General features: G+C 43.3%; 6 protein-coding genes across 13 annotated transcripts; 3 read left to right on the plus strand and 3 right to left on the minus strand.

The window, feature by feature from the left end:
- The first annotated feature begins 16 nt into the window (after positions 1-16).
- Pgk (phosphoglycerate kinase) lies at positions 17-1,642 on the plus strand. Its single transcript, XM_017183074.3, has 3 exons — positions 17-151; positions 221-1,165; positions 1,228-1,642. The coding sequence occupies exons 1-3, from the start codon at positions 90-92 to the stop codon at positions 1,466-1,468; spliced, it is 1,248 nt and encodes a 415-aa protein (XP_017038563.2). The 5' UTR covers positions 17-89; the 3' UTR covers positions 1,469-1,642.
- Positions 1,554-3,493, minus strand: Cwc25 (CWC25 spliceosome associated protein homolog). The gene is made up of 3 exons (XM_017183072.3): positions 3,343-3,493; positions 3,065-3,287; positions 1,554-3,003 (listed from the first exon to the last, which is right to left on the minus strand). Exons 1-3 carry the CDS (start codon positions 3,358-3,360, stop codon positions 1,640-1,642), a joined length of 1,605 nt encoding a protein of 534 aa, XP_017038561.1. The 5' UTR covers positions 3,361-3,493; the 3' UTR covers positions 1,554-1,639.
- Positions 3,494-3,717: 224 nt separating this feature from the next.
- Positions 3,718-5,332, plus strand: LOC108086210 (uncharacterized). The gene is made up of 3 exons (XM_017183073.3): positions 3,718-3,987; positions 4,043-4,151; positions 4,213-5,332. The coding sequence occupies exons 1-3, from the start codon at positions 3,770-3,772 to the stop codon at positions 5,290-5,292; spliced, it is 1,407 nt and encodes a 468-aa protein (XP_017038562.1). The 5' UTR covers positions 3,718-3,769; the 3' UTR covers positions 5,293-5,332.
- Hrs (Hepatocyte growth factor regulated tyrosine kinase substrate) lies at positions 5,322-8,803 on the minus strand. 2 transcript variants are annotated; one of them, XM_017183070.3, is made up of 5 exons: positions 8,643-8,803; positions 8,396-8,480; positions 8,077-8,341; positions 7,164-7,541; positions 5,322-7,107 (listed from the first exon to the last, which is right to left on the minus strand). In XM_017183070.3, the coding sequence occupies exons 1-5, from the start codon at positions 8,671-8,673 to the stop codon at positions 5,629-5,631; spliced, it is 2,238 nt and encodes a 745-aa protein (XP_017038559.1). In that variant the 5' UTR covers positions 8,674-8,803; the 3' UTR covers positions 5,322-5,628. The 2 variants fall into 2 exon arrangements, with proteins under 2 accessions (XP_017038559.1, XP_017038560.1); XM_017183071.3 differs by lacking the exons at positions 8,077-8,341; positions 8,396-8,480; positions 8,643-8,803 and adding an exon at positions 7,869-8,016.
- Positions 8,804-9,510: 707 nt separating this feature from the next.
- On the minus strand, positions 9,511-20,584 carry qtc (quick-to-court). Of its 7 annotated transcripts, none has more exons than XM_017183107.3 (8): positions 20,427-20,584; positions 18,194-18,660; positions 13,338-13,678; positions 12,347-13,277; positions 11,722-11,820; positions 10,886-10,978; positions 9,905-10,104; positions 9,511-9,845 (listed from the first exon to the last, which is right to left on the minus strand). In XM_017183107.3, exons 2-8 carry the CDS (start codon positions 18,656-18,658, stop codon positions 9,743-9,745), a joined length of 2,232 nt encoding a protein of 743 aa, XP_017038596.1. In that variant the 5' UTR covers positions 18,659-18,660; positions 20,427-20,584; the 3' UTR covers positions 9,511-9,742. The 7 variants fall into 7 exon arrangements, with proteins under 7 accessions (XP_017038596.1, XP_041631815.2, XP_017038595.1 ...); XM_041775881.2 differs by lacking the exon at positions 20,427-20,584 and adding an exon at positions 18,747-18,806; XM_017183106.3 differs by lacking the exon at positions 20,427-20,584 and having other exon boundaries at positions 18,194-18,723.
- A 991-nt stretch (positions 20,585-21,575) lies between these two features.
- Positions 21,576-22,953, plus strand: Rpn11 (regulatory particle non-ATPase 11). Its single transcript, XM_017183110.2, has 3 exons — positions 21,576-21,742; positions 21,824-22,597; positions 22,665-22,953. Exons 2-3 carry the CDS (start codon positions 21,833-21,835, stop codon positions 22,824-22,826), a joined length of 927 nt encoding a protein of 308 aa, XP_017038599.1. The 5' UTR covers positions 21,576-21,742; positions 21,824-21,832; the 3' UTR covers positions 22,827-22,953.
- The last annotated feature ends 769 nt before the right edge of the window (positions 22,954-23,722 follow it).

Consider the following 23,722-nt stretch of genomic DNA (forward strand, 5'->3'; position numbering starts at 1 on the left):
CAAATTGGGCAAAGAAGAAGAAGATTCGCGAATTAATCAGTGGAATCTTATCCCGGAGTCTGTTAGCACGCACCAAAGAAATCCTCAAGATGGCCTTCAACAAGCTGAGCATTGAGAACCTGGACTTGGAGGGCAAGCGCGTGCTGATGCGGTAATTGGAAATCCATTTTTCATCCTTTTACAAAAAACCGTTGCATAAACTTTGAACCGCTTTTCGCAGGGTGGACTTCAATGTCCCCATCAAGGAGGGCAAGATCACCAGCAACCAGCGTATCGTGGCTGCCCTGGACAGTGTCAAGCTGGCCCTGGCCAAGAAGGCCAAGTCGGTGGTGCTCATGTCCCACTTGGGTCGTCCCGATGGCAACAAGAACCTTAAGTACACTCTGGCTCCCGTGGCCGCCGAGCTGAAGACTCTTTTGGGACAGGATGTGACCTTCCTGAACGACTGTGTGGGCGGAGAAGTTGAGGCCGCCTGCAAGGACCCCGCTCCGGGATCTGTCATCCTGCTGGAGAACGTGCGCTTCTATCTGGAGGAGGAGGGCAAGGGCGTGGACGCTAGCGGCGGCAAGGTCAAGGCCGATCCCAGCAAGGTGAAGGAGTTCCGCGCTAGCCTGGCCAAGCTGGGCGATGTTTATGTGAACGATGCCTTCGGCACTGCCCACCGCGCCCACAGTTCCATGATGGGCGATGGCTTCGAGAAGCGTGCCGCTGGTCTGCTGCTCAACAAGGAGCTGAAGTACTTCTCTCAGGCTCTGGATAAGCCCCCAAATCCCTTCCTGGCCATTCTGGGCGGCGCCAAGGTCGCTGACAAGATCCAACTGATTGAGAACCTGCTGGATAAGGTCAACGAAATGATCATTGGTGGCGGCATGGCCTTCACCTTCCTGAAGGTTTTGAACAACATGAAGATCGGCGGTTCCCTGTTCGATGAGGAGGGCTCCAAGATTGTCCAGAATCTGGTTGAGAAGGCCAAGAAAAACAATGTGCAGCTGCATCTGCCCGTGGACTTTGTTTGCGGTGATAAGTTCGCCGAGAATGCCGCCGTGAGCGAGGCCACCGTGGAGGCCGGCATTCCCGACGGACACATGGGTCTGGATGTGGGACCCAAGACCCGTGAGCTCTTCGCGGCGCCCATTGCCCGCGCCAAGCTGATCGTGTGGAACGGGTAAGAGATGGTCTCTCAGTTTGTTTTAAGTTAAACTACATTTTGTTTTTTATGCATTACAGACCTCCCGGCGTTTTTGAGTTCCCCAACTTCGCTAACGGCACCAAGTCCATTATGGATGGCGTGGTGGCCGCCACCAAGAACGGCACCGTCTCCATCATTGGCGGCGGTGACACTGCCTCTTGCTGCGCCAAGTGGAACACGGAGGCCCTGGTCTCCCACGTCTCCACCGGCGGCGGCGCCTCGCTTGAGCTCCTCGAGGGCAAGACACTGCCCGGAGTGGCTGCTCTAAGCAATGCATAAGCGGAGCTTCTGCTGCGCTCGCTCTCTGCAATATTTATATGTTAATCCCGACGTTTATCTTGTAAGCACAAAAAGTAACCAACAATTAGTAAAAAGTTAAAGTTGAATCTATTTGTTGTTGTGGAGCCATACAAACATCCATTAATGCATACGAAATAAAGGAATTTTAGTTTATTTGCGTGCAAAGTTGGTGTCCATCGAGGAGGCGGTGCGCTGGATGTTGTTCCGATTGGCTCGGATGCGATCGCCAATGGAGTTCTGGTTGGCAATGGCCTTCTTCACCTCCTTGTTGATGAACTCCTTGTCGAAGTCGCGTTCTCTGTTTTGGGCCTCCTCTCGGGCATAGGCTTCCCGGTGTTTGCGCACAACCTGGCTGCGATCCGCCTCCCGCCAGGTGGCATTGTCCATCATCTCGCGGAGACGAGCTTCTCGATCGGCTTCGCTAAGTTTGGGTTTGCCTGCAGGCCGTGCAGAAGGAGGATCCCTTTCCCTTCTTTGGGACTCTGGATCTCGTTTTGGACTCTGACTTCTGCTCCGTTTTGTTCGGGATCTTTCCTCGTGGCTTCTACTCCTGCGTTTCTCCCTTATTTTGTGGGTTTCCCTTTTGTTTTCTGGACTGCGGTGTCTATTCCTCCGCTCCGCTGGACTCCTGCTTCGCCGCCTGTCCCTTCTTTCCTCTGGACTTCGGCTTCTCCTCCTTTGCCGGATGTTATCGTTTCTCTGTTCTGGACTCCTGCTTCTTCTTAGCTGCTTGGAAGCCTCCTTCCTGCCCTGAAGACTTCTGCTCCTGTGCCTTTCCCTCTGCTTTCTGTTATCTGGGCTTCTGCTTCTTCGTCTAGAGCTTTCATTTCTATCCCTTTTTTTTAGATCCAACTCCCTGGAACGTTGTCGTCTGGGTCTCTCCTCTTCATCACTGCTATCGCTGCTTCTGGATTTTTTGCTCTTTTTCTTCTTGGTGGCCATGTCCAGTTGTTTAGATATCGTCCTGTACTTGGCGTCCAGCAGCTTGTCCAGCTTTAGGTCACCGTTGCCGGAATCTCCCTTGAGCTTGCTGACTTGGCGGGCCAGCTTTCTGTCCAGATCATCGTCGCTGTCACTGTTTTCACTGCTGCTGCTGCTGTCCTCATCGCTCGATTTTCTGTTCTTTTTCTTCTTTTTCTTGGATTTCTTGCTTTTCTTGGACTTCTTCTCCTTGGCGGCCTTCATTTCCTGCTCGGTCTTGAGGATGCGATGGATTTCCTTCAGTTTGACGGGATTCTCGAGAAGTTTTCGGCGGGATTCCATCTCACGCTGCTTGATCAGCATCAGTGGATCTTCGAGAGTCTTGCGCTGCATGTCCACCTGTTCTGTGGATTGAAGGTTGCGATATTCCCGAATGGAAAAGGGCACACAGTCGTGCTCCACATGGTTGATGGACTGCTTGACTCCAACCGTATTTTGCTCCTGGCGGCGCTCCTCGGCCTGCAGCGTCTCAAAGGACTTGTCTATCTTGCGGCCCAGCAGGTACTCTTCGCGATTGATCAGCTCGGTGCTGTCTGGAATTTAGAGTATCTTAGAATTAGTTGCTTTGAGGGAATTCCCAGACAAGTGACTCACTTTTGTACATCCATTCCAGCTTGGCCTCGCCGCCGCCTGCTCCGCTGTTGGTCAGCACCCCGGAGCTCTCTCCCAATCTTCGCAGCTCCTCTCTATCCCTCTCATCGTTGATCTCCTTTCGCAGATCCTGTAGTTTGCGCTCCTCCATCTTCGCCTGCTCCTCGGCTTTCCACACACGCTCCTGGTTTTTCATCGTGTGCGGATGCCATGATTTCTTTAGGTTCTGCAAGGGCAATTAACCGCTGTTAGTCCGTATTTTGTTGGGGAACATAACTTACCAAGTCCCCGCCACCCATATTTGGGTTTATTTGTGTTTTTTTTAATGTAAAACAAACGAATTAAAAGGAATTGTTTTCTTTCCCTCCTTTTCTTGTGTTTTCATCAGATGTTCACTGGCAGGGTAGCCAGATCGCTGCATGCTGCAATGGTTGCCAGAAGGTTGCCATTTTTAAATATTTGTAAATAAATATATATTTAAAAAATATTAAAATTAAAACTGTTACAAGCTCAAAATTTTACTTCCCAAATTTAAAATTTAATTCTGGTTACTTTTAAAATTTAAAAAATTTTATTTTAAAAATTTATTTTTAAATTGTTCATTTTACGTATGAAATACTTTTATTTTACTTTTCCATTTATAAAATTATAAAGGAAGCCTAGATTTCTGTGTATTATTTGTGAAGTAACGCATTTTTTCAGCTTGGCATGTTCCTTCTCTCAAACGTTTTTCCAAAATTTTTCAAAAATGTCCTATTTTCAAATATGTATTTACATGCACCTCAAAATACTTTGCTATGTGGACTAAAAAATGTGTCTTTTGCACGATCATTTGGCGAAAAGCCCGAGTGTAACGGCAAGGGAAAGCCGCTGAAGAAGTTGAGCCTGAAGAACATTGATGTAGCTGGAAAAAGAGTATTTATGAGGTAAATATCCTTTAAAATGTATAGAAATTTTTAAAATAAATCCATTCATCTGCAGGGTGGACTTCAATGTGCCAATGAAAGATGGAAAAATCACCAACAATCAACGTATTGTGGCCGCTTTACCCAGTATCAAATATATTCTAGATAACAAATGTAAATCCCTGGTAAGTTTATCTGTTAAATGTAGGTTTTCGGGAGTAATGTTTCCTGTTAAACCATGAACAGGTTCTTGCCTCACATTTGGGTCGCCCAGATGGCCAAAAGGACAAGAAATTTAGCCTAGAACCTGTGGCCAGGGAGCTGGAGAAGGTGCTGGACAAGCCAGTAAAATTCCTGGACGACTGTGTGGGGGACCACGCGCTGGAAGCTCTAAAGGATCCTACCGAGGGCAGTGTTTTACTCCTGGAGAACCTACGCTTCCATGCCGAGGAGACGGGCAGCAGCAAGGACGCGGACAAGAAGAAGGTAAAAGCTGATCCGGAAAAGGTAAAGGTATTCCGAGCCAAGTTGGCTCAGCTTGGGGATATCTATGTGAACGATGCCTTTGGGACTTCCCACCGGGCACATAGTTCCATAATGGGCGAGGGTTACAAAGTGCGGGCTGCCGGTTTTCTGCTCGACAAGGAATTGGAGTACTTCAGAAAAGTTCTCCACAACCCAGAGAAGCCCTTCCTGGCCATTTTGGGCGGTGCCAAGATAGCTGACAAAATTCCCCTGATCACCAATCTCCTAGACAGCGTATCCGTTATGATCATATGCGGAGGCATGGCCTTCACCTTCCTGAAAGTCCTCACAAACATGGAGATTGGAAAGTCCCTCTTCGACGATAAGGGCTCCAAAATGGTTCACGATATGATGTGCAAGGCGAAGGACATGAATGTGAAGATTCTTCTGCCTATTGACTTTGTCATTGCCAACAAGATTGATAAGAAACCCGATAAGATCGACCAGGCCGATGTCCAGCAGGGCATACCCAAGGACATGATGGGTCTCGATATTGGCGAAGTCTCCAGGGCCCTTTTTTCCGGTGCTATTTGTGCTTCCAAGACCATTCTTTGGAATGGACCACCGGGCGTATTCGAAAATGAACTATTTTCAGAGGGCACCAAGGATATGCTGGCGGCTGTAATCGGGGCCACCGAGTTGGGAGCCACAACAATTGTGGGTGGCGGAGATACGGCCACGGCATGCATTCTCTTCGGAGGAGCCGATAAGGTCTCACACGTGTCCACAGGCGGTGGGGCATCGCTCGAGCTGCTGGAGGGCAAGATTCTACCAGGAGTGGCGGCCTTAACGGATGCTTAAATGGAAAATAAATTGAATAAATAATTCACTTCAAGGAGAATTCTTTATATAAATTGTATTTTATTTTGGAATAACATGAGTCGTTGGTTAAAACTTGATAAAAGAGCTGTCCTTTTGGCTTAAACAGATCTCGTATAGCTAGTAATTTATTTAAAATTTTCGCTTAACTAAAAAAAATTAACATTTCATCGTGTCTTGGCTATGAAAGCTTTTCGGGAATAGTAACTGATGACCGCAATATAAACTTAAATTTGGTATTAATCCAACATCCACACGAGAACGGTTTAGAGCCCAACTCTGAAGGGTAATACGAATGGGGAATAACAGGGTTTTAACTTAGTCGAAGCTTATTAGTTCCGCTGTGGCCGGTTCGGCTGCCTTGGCGCTCGGCTCTGGTTCGTTTTGGGGCGGAGCTGGAGCGGCAGCCACAGCTTGGACTTGATTGTTGGCTATTTCGGTGACCGGTGGAGCCTGGGGAGCAGCAGGTGGAGCTTGGTTGGCCAGCGGGGGATGGGTTTGGACCACATGCTGCTGCTGGAGCATCACGTGAGCCAGTTGGGGTTGCTGAGGAGGAACAGGTTGGGGCTGGGGCTGCTGAATGGGAATTTGCTGTGCCTGCTGCACCGGAAGGTGTTGTGCTGGTCCCTGCTGCAGTATAGCTGGATTGTTGGCGAACTGATTGTCAGGCATGGCTTGAGGCTGCGGCTGCGGCATTATGTGGGCATTTCCAGGCGGCGGCGGCTGCTGCTGCATCATTGCGCCAGGCTGCTGCATCTGTGCCTGCATTGCTGGATTGTACATGCCCGGTGGAATACCCTGGAATTGTTGACCATGTCCATTGGGAGCGGGAGCAGGAGCAGGTCCTGGGTAACCCGGAACACCAGCAGCGTATGGATTATAAACGTTGTTCAATTGATGCGAAGGCGAACCATGTTGCGGCACTGCTGACGGTGGCAGGTAGGGGAATGGCGGAACCGCCTGACCCATCAAATACTGCGCCTTTTGCTGCTCTTGGCGCAGCTGCATCTCGCGCTCCTGCTCCTGGATACGTTGCAGTGCCAACTGACGCTGGTACTGCAGATACTCCTGCTTCTTCTTCCGCATAATCTCCAGCTTCTGGGCCATTTGCATCTGGCGCTGACGCTCCTGCTCTTCGGCAATCCTGCGCAGCTTCTCCACATGCTCCTGCCGCAGCTGATCCAGAGCAGCCCGCGAATCCTTGATCTGGGTGAGCTTATCCTGGAGCTGCTCGTACCACATACGCTTGTCATCCATCTCCTTGATGTAGGAAAGCTGCTGCGAGTGCAGAGATGTCAGAGTCATGAACAGAGTCTGCACTGAGGAATCATTGGAGATGCTGCGTCCACGACTCGAGTTGGACTTCATGCGGTTCACAAAGATCTCCACCTGGGTGCGCATGTTGGCGGCAAACTCATCTATTTGCACCTCGTCCGCGCTCTTGGGCTGCAGCGAGAGGATACTTTGCTGTGGCTGCGGAGTCGGCGGCATGGGACTGGGGGCCGAGGGACTAGCCATGGATGAGGACTCGCTTATCTTGCGCTGCTCCCAGTAGCTGCGATTCAAATACTTGGCCAGCTCCGGATTGGTGGCCTCTTCTGCTGGCTGCTGGAACTCCTTGGGCACTGGCGGCGCCTCCGGACTGGGGGATCTCTGCTGCATACGATAGGCTGCAGCGGCCGAGGACAGGGATTGCTGCTTTTGCTTCTGCTGCTCGGCCTCCGACTGACTGAGAGCCAAAGCCAGCTGCAGTTCCTCCTCCTCCTTCAGTTCGGCCTCGGTCTTGCGAGCGGGTGTCTGAAATGTATTATTTATTATTTCTGTTTTTCCTTTATTTATTTCGAGTGACTCACCTGCACCTGCTGCGACAATGAGCTGTTTAAATATTCTGCTGGCAACTCACTGTCTGCCGCCCGTGCTGCTGACTTTCCTCCAGTGACACCTCCGCTTGTGGGACGCTGGAGAGCCGCAAAACAGCCATCGCAGACACGCACCTCCTTCTCAATGCCGTACTTGGGGAGCGGACACTGCTTGGCCGTGCACTGGCCACAGAACACCTGGCCGCAGTTACGGCAATGATGCTTGCGATTGGTGAAGGTGAACTCCACGCGACAGCGATGGCATACCCTGCCATCGGCCCAGTTGGGTGCCGTGTCGGCGGTGAACATGGCGTCCGCCTCACGAAGCTCGGGGAAGGTATGGCCCTTGGCCTTCAATATGGTCATGGTGTCCTGGAAAGAGAGATTTTTGTATTAATTTAGGCGAGTTCTATGAGATTTAACCAACTAGGGACTCCTCTTCAAGACTAAGTTCCTCCTCGGAGCTCATTTTGAGGCAACTGAGGGGGTTTTAGTGTAGACAAAACGCTGGCTTTTTCGCTAATTAAATTAAGGGTAAAACACAGGGAGGGATTTGGGCCTAAAAGGGGACTTACTACGGGAGGGAGAGTGTAAGTTTTGAAATAGTAAATCAGGTATAAAAGTTAACGATTCTAAAAGGATAAACATCGAAAAAATTAATTGCATTAAAAACAAATATTTCAAGCTATTTATGATTACCTTAAATAAACTTCTTCATAGAAGAAACAGCCTAAATGTCATTCTAAATATAATTATGTCAAATTGAGAAGAATTTTCAACTATTTCAACTTTGACAAAGTTCTAAATTAACCTAACTACGCCCCTGAACATGGTGAATACTAAAATACAACATGCTAGATGTTGAAATTTCTCCAAAATACCAAAGAAAACCGAAATGAGAGCCCACCTTTATAGCCTGATATTTGTCCGATGAGCGAAAGGCATTGGCCCAGGTCTGCACCAGTTCCAGCATCTTCTGGCGCACGTTCTCGTGGGGCGTGGACTCCAGAAAGCTGCTAAACATCTCGCAGTTCTCCTTGGTAAAGACCTCCTCGTGAACAGGGGCGCCGCAGTTCTTCACAATGCTCTCGAGCACCAAAAGCGAGTAGCAGGCGGAGTGAGGATTGGGTGAGTTCATCTTCTTCTTGATTGCAGCAAAGGCTGTTTTGGGACTGCAAGGAGTAGATGCTATTACCAGGAACATGATAAGAATTCCATCAACTTACGTGACGTCTTTCTGATTGATTTCATCGCAGATGAGGAGGATGGAGGGCCAGTCCGGCTCCAAGCGCAGATGGCTGGTGGCATTCTCTGTGAATTGAAGTTCATTATTAACTGGTCTTTGTGCATTTTATCTCCCTTTAATTGCGCTGCAGGTCATTCGCTTTTTGTTGTTACTTCTTGGAAGTTGTTTTTCGATGAGTCACTTTTATTGGTCACTTTGGACTGCAGGGTTTTTCCGGGGATTCTCACCTAAATTCTTGTCGAAACTTGATCGAAACATGATGGCGGTTGCTTTCCACTGCTTCTTGTCGATGTTTTTCTGATATTTTCACTGGTTTTCTAATTATAAAAAATTGTTTTGTTTGGCGACTGCAAAGAAATGTTTCTGCAATATGCGCGGCGCTGCCACATCGGGTGAATCGAGCTGCCAGAAATATGGGCTGCCAGACCGCGCAGAAGATGGTAACGGAAATATGAGTAAATATAAAAAGCTCTAAAATTTAAAGGAAATATTATTTTAAAACAAAGAAAATATAAAAAATAAATATTTAAAAATATAGATATATATATTAAATAAAATTATTTATCGGTTGTATTTTATTTTAATGCTTAATAAAATTATTAAATTACAATAAGTTTTTAAATGTTTTCTCTCATTTAAAATTCCGTTTAGGAAATTACAAATGTACTTGAAATTGATTTTTAAGATAATATTTTATAGTTACTAAATTTAGCATTAGAGTACTATCTTATAAATTTTTAATAAATCGAAAATGCGCTATAGTGATTTATCTTTTACTTACCATTAATTTTCCATAAAATTTTCCATTGAAAATTTAATAATTTTGAAATAGCTTTTGGCGTCTAACAAAAATATCAAATAATTGTGTTACTACCTAATAAATAAAAAGTAAATAAAAAATGCTAATTTAATTTTAAAATTAAAGTTTTATTTACCATTTCTTTCGTATTTAAGCCAAAAACCCACTTTCAGTCAATAAAACACATAATTTCCGGTTATTGTTGCATTTATTTGCCATTAAAACTCCGCTGAAACGACCAAAACTATATGGTGTTTTTATTCTCACATTGATTAGCTAAATCTACAAAAACTACGTAGACTTTGTAAAATTGTATTTCTCTTAGAACTCTTAAGGTTTTTTTTTTTTCATTGTAAAGGACGTACTAGTATGCCTTAAGCCTTACACCGAAACTATATGCATCGTAATCGTAATTAAACTTATAGGAAAATTTATACACACATTTCGTTGCCAAAAAAAAGGAAGGAAATAGTAAGAGTACGCCATAATTTAAACAAAATTATTCCGGTAACCAAATAAAATTGCAAATTAAACTCGCCATGTAGCTTTGAGATAAGTAAGATAATCTAAACAATGGACTTTAGCACGAACCAAAATCTTAGACATCGACTTGCCAACTTTCGCGTGCAATCTAAGTGGTAATAATAAGTATACGCAATGGTTAACGATGAACGGAGACCGCTCTCTCACTTTGGCGTGCGGGCGGCGCTGATCTTCTGCTTCTCGGCATCGGTGAACTCCAGGATGCTCTCGATGGCCTGCAGATGACCCTGTGAGTTCTCCTTGTCCGTGAGGAAGTAGAAGATGGCGCTCTTCAGGAATTGCAGCGTCACCTCCGGATCGACGTGGGTGCGATTCTTCTGGGCCTCCATCAGGCGACGATATATGGTCTAGATTTTTATGGTTTTTCGATACATACATAAATCGCGTGGGTTAGTTCGGAAAAAAGAAGACAGTGCAGAGAAGAATTAGAATTAGAATTAGTTCGAACTTGTAATCACAGGAGTGTGGTGGTTGTTAGTCGTAGAAATAAAATGTATTTACAAAAGGTACGCTGTAATCTTATTTTTGGTGGTGCCTTTGCCATATGAACATTTAGGTTATGGTATGTAACACTGAATAATTTTTGGGTTATATGGTTATATGGTATCTGTTGGGCTTAAGTTGGAGTTATTGGAGAACTTGGAGATGAACCACATGCTAAATGGATCTTAGTTTGAGATTATAGTTAGCAGCTTTTATGTCACGTCTAGCCTGGTGTAGTGTTTAATGATGTTTTTTTTTAAACATACCTCTAGTTGTTACCTCTACAAAAACAGTTTTGTTTGGAAACAACAAGTACTTACAAAAGAAATAACTCATGGAAAAATATTTAAAATGTTCAGAAGAATAGTCAGTTTGTTTAAGCACCCAATAACCTTACCCTTTCCCATGAGCGCGAATGCAGATGAAAATGCTGTTTATTCTCGAGAAGGTGAGAGGTGAGAGTTATGGGGTGGGATTTTTGGATGGTAAAACCCAATGTTCGATATAGCCAATGTGCGTGATCAAATCATAAAATGCAACTAAAGATTTTGCTGGTTTTTTTATTGATTTTTTGTTGTTGTAATTTTGCACTAATAAATCAAAAGTTAGTTGAGGGGAGTTTTTGTTATTAGGGATATTACAAACCTTACGCGCGCCAAGTACCCACAAAGAAATCGCCTCTTTTGCAGTAAGGAGAGCATTATTACTGCCGCACTCTCTCATTCTGCACTCTGATGCCTACAAAAATAGTTTGGTTTTTTGTTTTTTTACGACAGAAATATTTAAATTTAGAAAGATTTGTTTTTGCTTTTTTTTCGGTATTGAAAATAAAAACATAACCAAAAGAAAATAGAGACGTAGAAACAGAGCTAAGGTTTAAATCCAGCATGCAATTGGAACGGTTTTGAATTAAAATACGAGGAGTTATGAGTCAACTGTACTTTTGGTTATTATCATGCACTGCTTGCATTGCTTGCTCTCCGCACTCCGCACTACGTGACTGTACTTAAGGCTACTCGAACTCGCAATGCAACGAAATGGAACGAAAACGGAAACGGAAATGAAACAAATCGAAACTAATTGAAAGTAAACGTTGCATTTAATGTATGTTTTGAATGGGTGTTCTTGCTAAAAATTAAGTATGCAAAATGGTCTTAAGATCTAGGAACGAAATCAAACGAAAATGTGGCTTGGCGGGCATTTCAATTAAGTGCCGCTTTTCCAGCCAGGCAAAGTCAGCCCAATTGAAGTGCCACGCCCACAAGCACATAATGGAGAGAGCTAGGTGAAGCGAATGCGTGTCGTAGTATTTATCTCATGTCGAGCTGTGTTGTTGTTCTTGTGGCTGTTGCTGTTGCTGTTCTTGTGACGTGACGGTGTCGAGCTGAGCTGAGATGATATGCAGCCTCTCACGATGCAACAAAATGCAACACACAAAACAAAACCGAAAATAGGATGAGGAATATATTGAAGAATCTTACGCGTATGTTCTCCAACTCGTCCTGCGTGCTCTGCAGCTGATGGAGTAGCTCATTGATTGACACCTTGCTCTCCGGCTGACGCTGGGCCAATTCCAATGCCTGAAAAACATTATAATCCATTATATATTTACATTTTTAGAATTAAGGCAAAGTTGTAGAATTACAGAATATAAATTTATATTGTTTCGACCTTGATAAATATTCAAAATGTTCCGTTGATATCCTTTAAAAATAAAATAGTGATGAAGGTGGTTACAAATTCTCGAAAAAAGAGGAGGAGGGTTTTATGATGTATTGTATTTATGATATTATGACATGAAATTAACTTTAAAATCGCAAAACAAAATGTTAAATATTTTTATTACAAAACAAATCCCTTTGCAAAACCGTTGTTTTTCATTTGTACCAGGTGAGTTTTATAACTCTCTTAAATATGTAAAATAAAAGTGACGATGACATCGATGGTGCCATCGTCACCTTTATCTTTCCTGATTAAGAGGTGTTCTTGCTTGTTAAATAAATAAATGAGAAATCAAAATATTCCCAGATCGCTCCTATTAGTAATATCCCTCGGCAGAACCTTTTCTAAAAGCTGACCTAGTGCTTGTATAACGAATTTCCCCACCTGATCCGCTCTGGAAATGCGCTCCGCCTCCTGTCCCTGCTGGTACATGTGCAGGTACATCTTGTTCTGCTTCTCCTCGTGCTCGATTAGCTTTCGCTGCAGGTCCTCCAGCTGCTTCTCCAGCTCCCGGATACGTTGCTTGGCCTGCTCGTAGTCCGGCACCATGTCCGAGTAACGGGTGTTGCATTCCGCTAGCTTCTGAAGCAGCGCCTCCACCTTGTCGTTGTGGGAACGCTTTAGATCGCTGGTGGCGCTGTCCTGGCTGCGGATGAGCTCCTCGATCCGGTGCTCGTACATTCGGATCAGCTCCTGCCGCTGCAGTTCGTAGTTTTCCAGGTTGCTGGCCGCATCGCCATCACCACCGGCACAGGCCCCCACATCCGGCTCGCCATCTGGCGTGGCTGATCCGCAGGCCTCGCTCTGCGTCTGCGAGTCCTTTGAGTGTACCGAGGACATGGTGAGATCCTCAAAGTGGCCAGAGTCCGCATACGAGCTCTGCATCTCGGCCGACATCTGCATGGCCTGCAGCTGTTGGTGCTGCAGGGAGTGATTATGCTGCTGGCGAATGAGGTGCCGGGGACTGCCCTTGGCATTGCCCTCGTCCACCATGTCCACGATGGGCGAGACATCCTGCGAGGTCTTCAGCTCCGCCTCCCGCACAGTTACTGCATCCGAGGAGGCGGAACGTTCCTCTGGCGAACTCAGCGATGCCTTGAACAGTCGCAGCTCCACCACTTCCCGCGTTAGACGTAGAATTTCCGTGTCTTTCTGCTCGAGATCCTGGCGAGCAATGGTTAGCAGTTCCTTGAGACGCCGTATTTGACGCTGAGCCCGCTGCGTGGGCGTTAGATAGTCGGGTCCCACCTGGCCGGCATAGTTGGAGCAATGCACCACATACTTCATTTTGCGTCCACTAAAGGTGGTGCCGTTTCTGGCGAAGAATAATATATTTAAATTTGCATCCCATTTAATTTATTATTTATCCACCTACCTGGCCACATAGGGGTGCTCGCAGGACATCGTCGAGCGTCCCGAGGTGGTGGTGGCAAACGAGTACATCGAGTCTAGATCATCGTCCAAGTACGTGCTGGGCGAATCCGGTGTGACTGGCGGAGTCTTGGGTGAAACCTTGGACTCGTGCAGCGTGGACAGATGCTTCCCGGCGGCCTTGACGCAATTCCCCTGACGAATGCAGGTGTGTGGCGGCGTCTCCGGTTGTAGCTTGCCCTGCAGGGGAGTCTGTTGCGTCCTGGGAGTCCTGGCTGTGGTAGGAGGAGGCTCCTTGCTGTCGCCGCCGCTGATGTCACTGCCGCCGCCGTTCAACTTGAGAGACTGGAAGATGAATCGAAGACTGGAGATTAGCTATCTAACTAGCTGACTATCTCTCGCCGATGTGGTGGCTGCCCCTCAATCGCTTAATCTTTTTTTTACACTCTTGTTTCTTGTATTTTCTAATTTCGTTGCGTGGCCGCTGCCCAGTCGTGCATGGATTTTTGTGGATTTTTTTTACTGTTTTTTTTTTTTTTGCAACAACAAGAGATAAAAAGGCAAAAAGTATCGGCGTGAAATGCAGGGTAAACCAATTCGAATTTGCAACGCCCCTGGAAAAGCAATTTGTTGCCATACATTTTTTTTTTTAGCAAAACATTGTTCGGTTCGCATTCGCTTTGCTTACTTTCATTGCTCTCTAAATTCCCCCCTAAACTCCCAGGCATTTTTGTGGTCAATTAACCGCTCGTTAGTCTGGCTCTAAGTTGGCATTTAGCATTTAGCATTTCGTATTTAGCCAGTTAGCCAGTTAGCCGCTGGGCAGCAGTTGAAAACGCGGCAGACTCGATTAAATCATTAACTTGGGGAAAACTACATCAAAATCTATAAATTTCTCTGACTTATTTTAGTAGAAAATTGAAGATAATATTTGCAGAAAACAAACTGGAGCTGCATAGATTATTAAAGTTAGTTTTAGGAGCTATTAAAAACTACTATTATTATAGAAAAAAGGCCCTGTTACTCTGTATATTTGGTCAATTTATTCTTAATGTATTGTTAAAGTTTTTAAGCCTTTAATCATAAGTCTTTGTCTTTAAATTATTAAAATATTGACTTGCCATTGCCTCTATGGTATACATTGTACATATCTATATGTAACTCAAAAATTTAGGAAACTCAAAAAATTAATTTGATTGAAAACGAAAAGTTAGAATTGTTCAACACTCCAGTTGCGATCACAAAGCAAATATATCTATGGAATGGTTAAAGCCAAAAAACATTGTAGAAGATTTCAGCATCAGTTTCTTCCAAGTTTTCAAAAAGCAGAAGCTTACAACTGGTACTATTACAGACAATGATTCTTTAAAGACAGAACGAACTAACGGACTTTCCTAACTTAACTTAAGTAATATAATCCACGCTTTTAAAACCAGATAAAACGGACTTTTACCATTTAAAATAAGCTACTTACATATAAAATCTACATTATACTTGCTCATAGACACAATTATTTAATTACACAGACTAGTTAATGAATCCAATCAGCCAATTTAATCACAGTTAACTAAGTAGTAAAGCCCATTAAGTAAATATGTGACAGCATCGACTAGGAGTTCATTGACTGTCACTGCATTGATTCTTTTGTTGTCCCCGATGTGGAAGTGATTTAGGACTGACCACTGGCCCACTTGTTACCCCTTTTTCTGTTGGCCAACTGGTTGACTGAAACCGTCAGCGATTGGTTTCTGGCAAATCTGTTTAACTGCCGCTCGCATTCCCTTCCCTGACAGGGAAGCTCTCTTCTGGGCTTCTTGGCATGAATGTTTCATAATCTGTAATGAGTTTCTTGCTCTATTTAATTGCCCAAGTTCTGGGGAATAATTCACAGCGGCACAGAAACTGTTTACGCACGGCCACACAATGGCTAAACAAAAACCTGACTTGTAGGGCCAGACACTATCTCTGGGGCTATAACGAGCCTCTTGGCCACGTTACGTTACGCACTTGCATTCTGTGTACTTAAGTTCAGCGACTTAAAGCCAGGCCACAGTCACGTCCCGAGCATCTAACCGGGCTCTCAGGTGCCATCAATTAAGCTGCTGACTAAGAAAAATCAATGACTTTGATTCTGAATGGATGGGAAGAGCTGAGGTGGGCAGGTGAGCTAAGAAGCAACATCGCACCAAAACTCACGTAATGGCCAATTCAGCCCATTTGGCACTTGGCCAAGTCCCACTGTTCTGGTCACGTGTTGACAATCACTTCTCGCTGCAGATACTATATGAATATAGTATTTCCAACCAAGTTTTTTTTTTTTGGCCACAAAAAAGGACACGAAAAACATTGGCATACTTTTCAGGGTCGCATATAAGGAGGAGTAAGAGAAACAATGGCACAGTAATGGATTTTTAAAAACCTTTTAATTGTAAAAGTTTTCAGGGGAGTTAAAATTCAATAAGGGCTTAAGGGTAGCTCAAGTTTTTTTTAAGAATTAAAAACAAAATTATTCAGAAATATATTTAATATTTTACTGTGTAAAGATTTATTAAAATACTCATATCTCTTGCCTTTTAATCTCTCTTTATAAAACGGTATAAATCATCCCTAATTGCAGTAAGTGAAATTTTATACCACAAAACTTTTTAGAAAGCTCGAAATTCTTGTTGTTCAAAGAAATTTAGTGGAAACTGGTTTTTTAAAAGCTTAAGTATGGATTTATTTTAAGGAACTTTTAATATTTAAAATAAATCAAGTCCATAGTTGTCAGCATAATAAATACAGTTACCACACCTGGCTTTGTAAATATGTTTTTCCCACATAACTAGAACATCTTGCGTTAAAAATCAATAACAATTATGAATTAATAATCCATAAGGGCCAACGAACTGCGGTTTTAATAATGTCTAAAAATATATAAGACGAGCAAGCCGCGTAATTACCATTTATGAGCCATGGCCCCAACAGAGTTGTGTCTTTAATTATAGACGCTTACACCGTGCTTAGTACTTGGTATGTACTTGGAATTTCGGCGGAAAGAGCTAACAAAAAAGCAGAGCAATAAAAACACAATGCACGCTTCACTCGGTGCAACCTGGTTTATGGTTTAGGCCTAAAAGTTTAAACTTTAAACAATATCAGAGAGCTCAAAGCGCGGGTCTTGTGCACGCGGCCAGTATAAAAAATCAACTGAAACGCAAATCACTTGGGCCAAGAAGCAAAAAACAAAAAACAAAAACCCAGGGAAAGAGAAAGAGCAAAAGAAAAGAGACGAAGAAGATACGAAAAAAGAAGCGCCAACAACAACCCTGGGAAGCAGCAGCTCAAAAGGGGGAGTGTAAGTGGGAGGTGGAGAAAAGCTGCGCACTTGCCTGCACTCTCGCCTCTCTTCCTCCCCCGCGAAGTGGCCCAAAAAGGGAAGAAGAAAACCCAAACAAACCGAGAATCAGCTGTTTCCTAGGTACGATTTGGCAAACGGAACAAGCGGAAGTGGAAACGGAACAGCTGCCACCAAGGGGGATGGGACTAACCCAGGGGGGAGGCGGAGGCCGAGAAGGTGAAGCGTGTGTGTAAGCTGTGTTTGTCGCTGCCTTTCCTTCTTTATTTCCTTCTTTCTGCCCCCCGAGCATTATGCAAACTCAGCTTTGGGTTTATATTTTTGTTCCCTTTGTATGTACAGTGCAGAATATGCATGTAATATATCTGGTTAAATGATCGCTACTAAGCTGCGTGTCATCACGGCAGCGATAAAAGCGCAAGTGACAAGATGACAAGAGCCATCTGAATCATTTATTGGCGGGGTAATTATATTTCCGGAAACTTGAATCGATAATATCAAAAGCTATAATACTCTGACTTGGCATTTTAACTAAAAAAAAAAAGGGGGTTTTATGCAAAATTAATTTTTTGTTTTAAATTTCCAACTACTTATGGCTAAGACAGAAATACAAAGGCTTATAGAAATCAGTATTAATAGAAATCCAACATTTTTAAATCAATAAGTCGTTTGTAAAAAGGTTGTTTTAAAATTAGTAAAGACCTTTTTAAACTACTAACTCATACTACTTTTTAAAACAAGGGAGTTTTAAAGTTTAACTCCCTTAGGATATAATTTTTGTTTCTAGTGATATCTTATGGATATTAATTAGTCATAAAAGCAGACTTAGGAATCTCCCTTCCATATAAATTTTTTAATTATTTGTAAATCATTAAACCTCAGACATTGTAATAAACACTTGAGTCAAGTTGTTTTGTTCAAGAAAGACCTTCCTCAGTTAGTCAGTTTCTAGATTACTAACCCTATCAGATGTACTACTATTTTACTACAACATATTTTAAATATATACAGTTACTTAATTTAAATTTCTGATTTCGTATTATCGATTTGAAGCTAATTTATTTTTCTATGGAAGGCTTTATCTCTTAAACTTTTTTTGGTAATTATTATTAAATTAGAGTATCTTTAACTTCGAAGTAAACAGGGATTAACAGCAGTAAAAAGTTCCTGATTATAAACTGAAACAACTAAAATTATACTTATACCCAGAAGTAAACAAATAGCACACAACCAAAACTTAAACAAAGGAAGGACATCACTATGGGGAGTTGTTGGGTTGGAGGACATCAAATTCCCGGAAAAAGACACCTACATCACTTCCCCAAAGCGGTTTCGTAATATATATTTCTAGTACATTTTGTACTTTCAACTACAAGTGCGTGCTCCGACCCCCCCATAAGCCACCATTCCCGCGTCGTAACCTCTTACCCCTAGAAGTGCGAGGGCGGTTGGTTCTCATTCGAGTTACATAGGTCAGCAACGGCAAGTGAAAATCAATACAGCAAACACCTCAAAAAACTTACCAGATTGCGTGGCTTGCTGTTGCCCGCCATGGTGTCGTTGTTGGCCCCTTGCAGGACATCCGCTTGTGGCCTCTCAGCTAGGGACAGACACTGGGTGGCGGTGCATAGTGCATGTCCCGCCTGTGGATCTGCTCCTGCTTCCGGTTCCTGCTCCGTTTTGTGGCCTAAATTGCTCCAGCTGCGCTTCAATAGAACCGATTTGATCGTCGAGAGCTTTGCGCGCGAACTGAATCCGTCTCCTCCGCCGGCTGGGCCTGGACACTGCTCAGTTCGTGGTCCAAGCTCTGCTTGATTCACGCGCAGACGCAGAGAGGCGGAACGCTGGAAATGGGCCGGATGTGGAATACGAGTGGGCGTTGTGGATGCCGTGTGGGCGGTGGTGTCCTCCTCTGATTCCTTAGGTTGCTCCTTCGGCCCCTGCTCCATTGCCAGCGATGACGTCTCCCGCGGCAGTGACGTCGTCATCTCTAGGACAGAGGACAAAAATGAGCAACACATGTCGGATTTGGAAAACATGAAAAATTGAATTGATAAAAATGTATTTTTTTAATACCGATATTAAAGTGAAAATTCTCGGGTGTCAATATGGAAAACATCGGTGTTTGTAGTAACTCTTTCCAATATTTGAAAAGTAAATAGTTTGTTTCAAAATTCTATTTATCCTTTTCTTTATTTAAAAATTAAAAGGAGCCTTTAAAATCTACTTTATTTTTCCTTGGCTAATCGGAAAATCAAATTGCAGAAATATTAGCAAGAAAATAAGCTGAATGCAAATTGAGCTAAAATCAATTTTGAATCATTATTGGCTGCACTTTCAAAATGTGAGCAATTTTATAATTGAATGCTTCACATAAACGACTTCATTATCTTAAACGCTGGTTGGATAATTAAAACTTTCTTCAATCCGCCATTAATAATTGCTGCCCCAAGCTCCCCCCTTCTCCTGTTCCCGCTGATTTTCTGGGCAAATCCAAAATGAAAAGTGAAATTAAATCAGTTTCCCAGTCATGCAACTCTCAGGTTTTTTTTTTTTTTGCTGGCTGAAGCTAATTACGAAATTTGTGTGTTTGAGATCTTTTTCGCTTGCGGTTTTTGGATGTACCTTTGGCGTTCTAGTTACACCAACCAACCGGAGCTTAAAGGTCTTCGGGTTAGATGAGATAAAAGCACTCATGTTTGGTTAATTTTTTTTATGGAGAACAAGCTGACGAAAGGTTTCTGTTGAAATTTTTGCGGCGATATCAGCAATTAAATGTGATATCGGTGGTGGAAAATTTAACAAGGCTTTTGGGATGGTCAAAGCGGTGGGAATTTTTACGTGTAAGGGTTTTTAAAAAGGTTTATTAATTACATATTTATTAATATATAATATAGAATTATTTGAATGAGCTGTAGGGAACTGAATTATTTTTTAAAAGGTTTGGAAAATTAATTATATATTAAACAAAAATTGTTTTCCCAGCTGCTAATTTCTTAAATACTTTTTCCTTAATAAATCTAAATTATAATCAAATTATAACCATTTAATTTCTTGTAAATCCTAATCTTCACGATTTTGTACTTCATAAAAAAACCTAACAAATGGGTGAAACTTAAATAATTGTTTCACTCATGACCCTTATTATTTCTTTCTTCCCTGTGGCAATTATAGCCACTATCATTGTAAAGTATTTCCGCTTATTTCTTAAAAAAAAAACAACTTTAAGACTCCGGCTCAGTTTCGGGGGTTTGGGTTGAGCGGCTGCTGCTGCTGCTAGGCCATAAAAGGTCAATTTCACAGCTGAACAAACGTGTTTTCTTCTCCCATTTCGTTCACTTCACTTTAATTTACTTGAATGTTTTTCTTGTGTTTTGTTTTGCCACGTTTTTTGTTACCAGATTGAGTAGTAAAGAGTGCATTGACGGCATATCTTCGAACGGGATTGATTTAAGCGATGACAAGGTCAAGATACTCGTATCCTATGTGAAAATATTTAATCAATGGCAAAAATGGAGCTCGTTGCTTAAGTAAATAAAAGTCAAGCAGCTGTCCAAGTAATTAAACATGACGTTTATAGCTTAGTTGCTGCCCTCTTCTGTAAAAAAAAAGCTCTCTCTCACTTATCAACAAAAAACAATTTCGTTCTTTTGATAAGAGCTAACAAATCGACACCGCAAAAGCGCTGTCTCAGCGTAAAACTGTGCGACCTTTCCAACAAAAAACCATTAACACGTTTGTAATTTGTTTTTATACCTTAGAAAATTGCACTATTTGCTGGCAATTTGCAGGCAAATATTTGCAGAAAATTCTTCACCAGCTCGGGTTAAACACAACACCATACACAACGACGTAAAAATATTAAAAATATATTATTGAACAACAATTGTGAGGTGCGCGCGTGCCGTAGGCGAACGACAAAATGCAACTGAAGCTGAAAAGCCGAGCGGCGAATGGAAAATGCTGCTGGCAGATGGAAAAACTATTGTTCAATTACCAAAGCGAGACGGAAAATGGAGTACATAGTGTGTGGAGTACCGGAGTGTTGCAATCAAAAAAGCGTCTGCTCTCCTCCAGCTGGAGCCGGCGGCAGTGTCTTAGGATCGCACCACCTTTGACTTTGCCGCCCGCCCGGCGATGGCATTTTAAATGAATTTTCGGGGCGCCTGGGAAGGTTCCCCCAAGCCTAAATGCGAGGTGAAAGGCAACAGGTCTCAGGCAAAAAGGTTTTGTGCAATTAATTGGCACAATAAAAGCGCCGGCCTGGCTATGCATTGTACTTGCCCAAATTGTTTCAGACTTGCTGCCGGCGGCCGACCTCATTTCCCATGGCATTTGATGGGCGGAAAGGTGCATTATAAGTTTTGCGGTGTTCGGTCTTGCGGAAAGTCTTCTACGTTAGCCTCTGCAGCTCATTCAACTGGCAACGGTTCATAATTTATAGGAATGCAGATTTGACGGAATATAGACCTTTCTCAGAAAAAGAGAGTACTTTTTATTTTAATTATTAATAAGAATAATAAAGAGCAAAAATGTGACTTGCAGCTTATAATAATTGAGTTTATAAATTGTACACATATTTTATTCAAAAAGTCCGGGCTTAGTGATTAGTGTGACCACTAGGAGGCAAAAAGGTTCGACTGTGTGGCCAGCTTATGCAGGTTACCCTTTGAGTAAACACTTCCGCTCAGACGGAAGCTTATAATTATTATTTGTATCTGTATTTCTGGTATGAGACAACAGAATTTAGATATCAATTTTACAAATAAATCTAAACATTTTATGTTTTTGCTATCTGCTACCCATTTAAATACTGATAATTTTTAAGCTTTTTCCAAAACTAATTAAACTACTTGTTCGGTATATTTTTCAGTATATTTTCTTAGAATTTTATGGTATATTCAGTCGGCCCCGCTGCGGTCTCACACTATTACTTGCACTTTGCAAAACTCAAATTTGTCTGGCTTTGTGTTTTTTGTTGCTGCCTTCGACGAAACGACGAAAATTACACGTAAAAGTGTTTCAAATAGGCGATATTAACCCCGAACACAGAGTATCTACAAAGTCCAGAGGTGAGGAAAGCGAATCATCAGAGATTTTACGTGTGTTTCAAGCTAACTTTGCGTCTTTACGCATGCTTCTTCCTCCGGCAGCCGCATAAAATGGATCGTCTGCTTCGTCTTGGCGGCGCCATGCCTCAGGCCGCTCCACCCACAGACGCTCCCGTCGTGGACACCGCCGAGCAGGTTTACATTTCCTCGCTGGCCCTGCTCAAGATGCTGAAGCACGGCCGCGCGGGCGTGCCCATGGAGGTGATGGGTCTGATGCTGGGCGAGTTTGTGGACGACTACACGGTGCAGGTCATCGACGTGTTCGCCATGCCCCAGACGGGCACTGGAGTCTCCGTTGAGGCGGTGGATCCCGTCTTCCAGGCCAAGATGTTGGACATGCTGAAGCAGACGGGTCGGCCCGAGATGGTCGTGGGATGGTATCACTCGCATCCGGGCTTCGGCTGCTGGCTGTCTGGCGTCGACATCAACACGCAACAATCGTTTGAGGCTCTCTCGGAACGTGCCGTGGCTGTGGTCGTCGATCCCATTCAGTCCGTCAAGGGCAAAGTGGTGATCGATGCCTTCCGGCTTATCAACCCCAACATGCTTGTGCTGGGCCAGGAGCCGCGACAGACCACCTCCAATCTGGGTCACCTGCAAAAGCCCTCCGTGCAGGCGCTGATCCATGGTCTCAACCGCCACTACTACTCGATTAGCATTAACTACCGCAAGAACGAGCTGGAGCAGAAGATGCTCCTCAATCTGCACAAAAAGTCGTGGAAGGATGGTCTGACGCTGTCCGACTACAATGAGCACTGTTCCATTAATGAGGACACCGTGGCGGAGATGCTCGACCTGGCCAAGAACTACAATAAGGTGAGTTTTAAATTCATTAATTTCAAGCTTATTTATTCATTTAATATTATGTTCCCCCTTTCTGCAGTCTCTGGAGGACGAGGAGAAGATGACGCCCGAGCAGCTGGCGATCAAGAACGTTGGCAAGCAGGACCCCAAACGGCATTTGGAGGAGAAGGTGGACAAGGTCATGCAGAACAATATTGTGCAGTGCCTGGGTGCCATGCTGGACACTATAGTGTTTAAATAAATGCTCGCATTTGCTGCTCTCCGCCCCAAAACCATGTTCCCCCATCATCCCACAAATCGCTAAGCTAATCGTATTAACAAATAATAAAAACTGCTTTTGTTTAAGGCAGAGTTTTACACAAAGCAAAGCATATTATTTAAATGGAAAGCGAATAAGCCAAGCACAGGCAATAAACTCTTTTTAAAATAAAACTAGCTCCTTAGGTCGAGGATCTCGTATCCTCCTTTATGATGTTGGGGCGATGTAGTAGTTGTTATTCGGCTGTGGTCATCGGGTTCATAAGATTCCGGATATACAGAGAACCATTGATGCATTCCAGTACCCTGAGGTATGGAGCCCTGTGGTGGCGACAAAGGAGTGGAGTCCACAGTCCACCAAGTTACCTTAGGTCCACCTAGCACAGCAGCCAGCGCTGAAGCCAAAATAGCCAGGAACTGAAATAAGAGATGGTGATTAAATATATATTTTTAAAATTACTTTCACTTGATCTGTGCTCACCAGCAATCCCATCGTGACTGGAGGCTGAAATCACTTTGGCTGTGACCTATAAGGTAGCTGCCAAGATAGATTGGCGTCGTATATTATGTTATATTTTAATCTTTAAAAATTATAAACATATACATAAAAATATATAAAGTATATAAACATATATGTATATATATTTATACAATTTGTTTTTTTATTTGTTAGCAATGAATTTAACTCAAAAATGATTTCAATTCGCATATTAAAAGCAATTATATACAAAAATCATTTCATTTGGTCTCCAGAAACAAATCGTAACTCGTAAAACTACTTTTTTTTATATTTTATTGCATTCTTATTTATTTTTTTTTGTCTTCGCAATATCTTGCATATTTTCAAGTCTCATCTCTCGGAGTATATGAAAATAAGTT

Source organism: Drosophila kikkawai, chromosome 2L (genome assembly GCF_030179895.1).
Source record: "Drosophila kikkawai strain 14028-0561.14 chromosome 2L, DkikHiC1v2, whole genome shotgun sequence".
In the NCBI taxonomy this organism is placed as follows: domain Eukaryota; kingdom Metazoa; phylum Arthropoda; class Insecta; order Diptera; family Drosophilidae; genus Drosophila; species Drosophila kikkawai.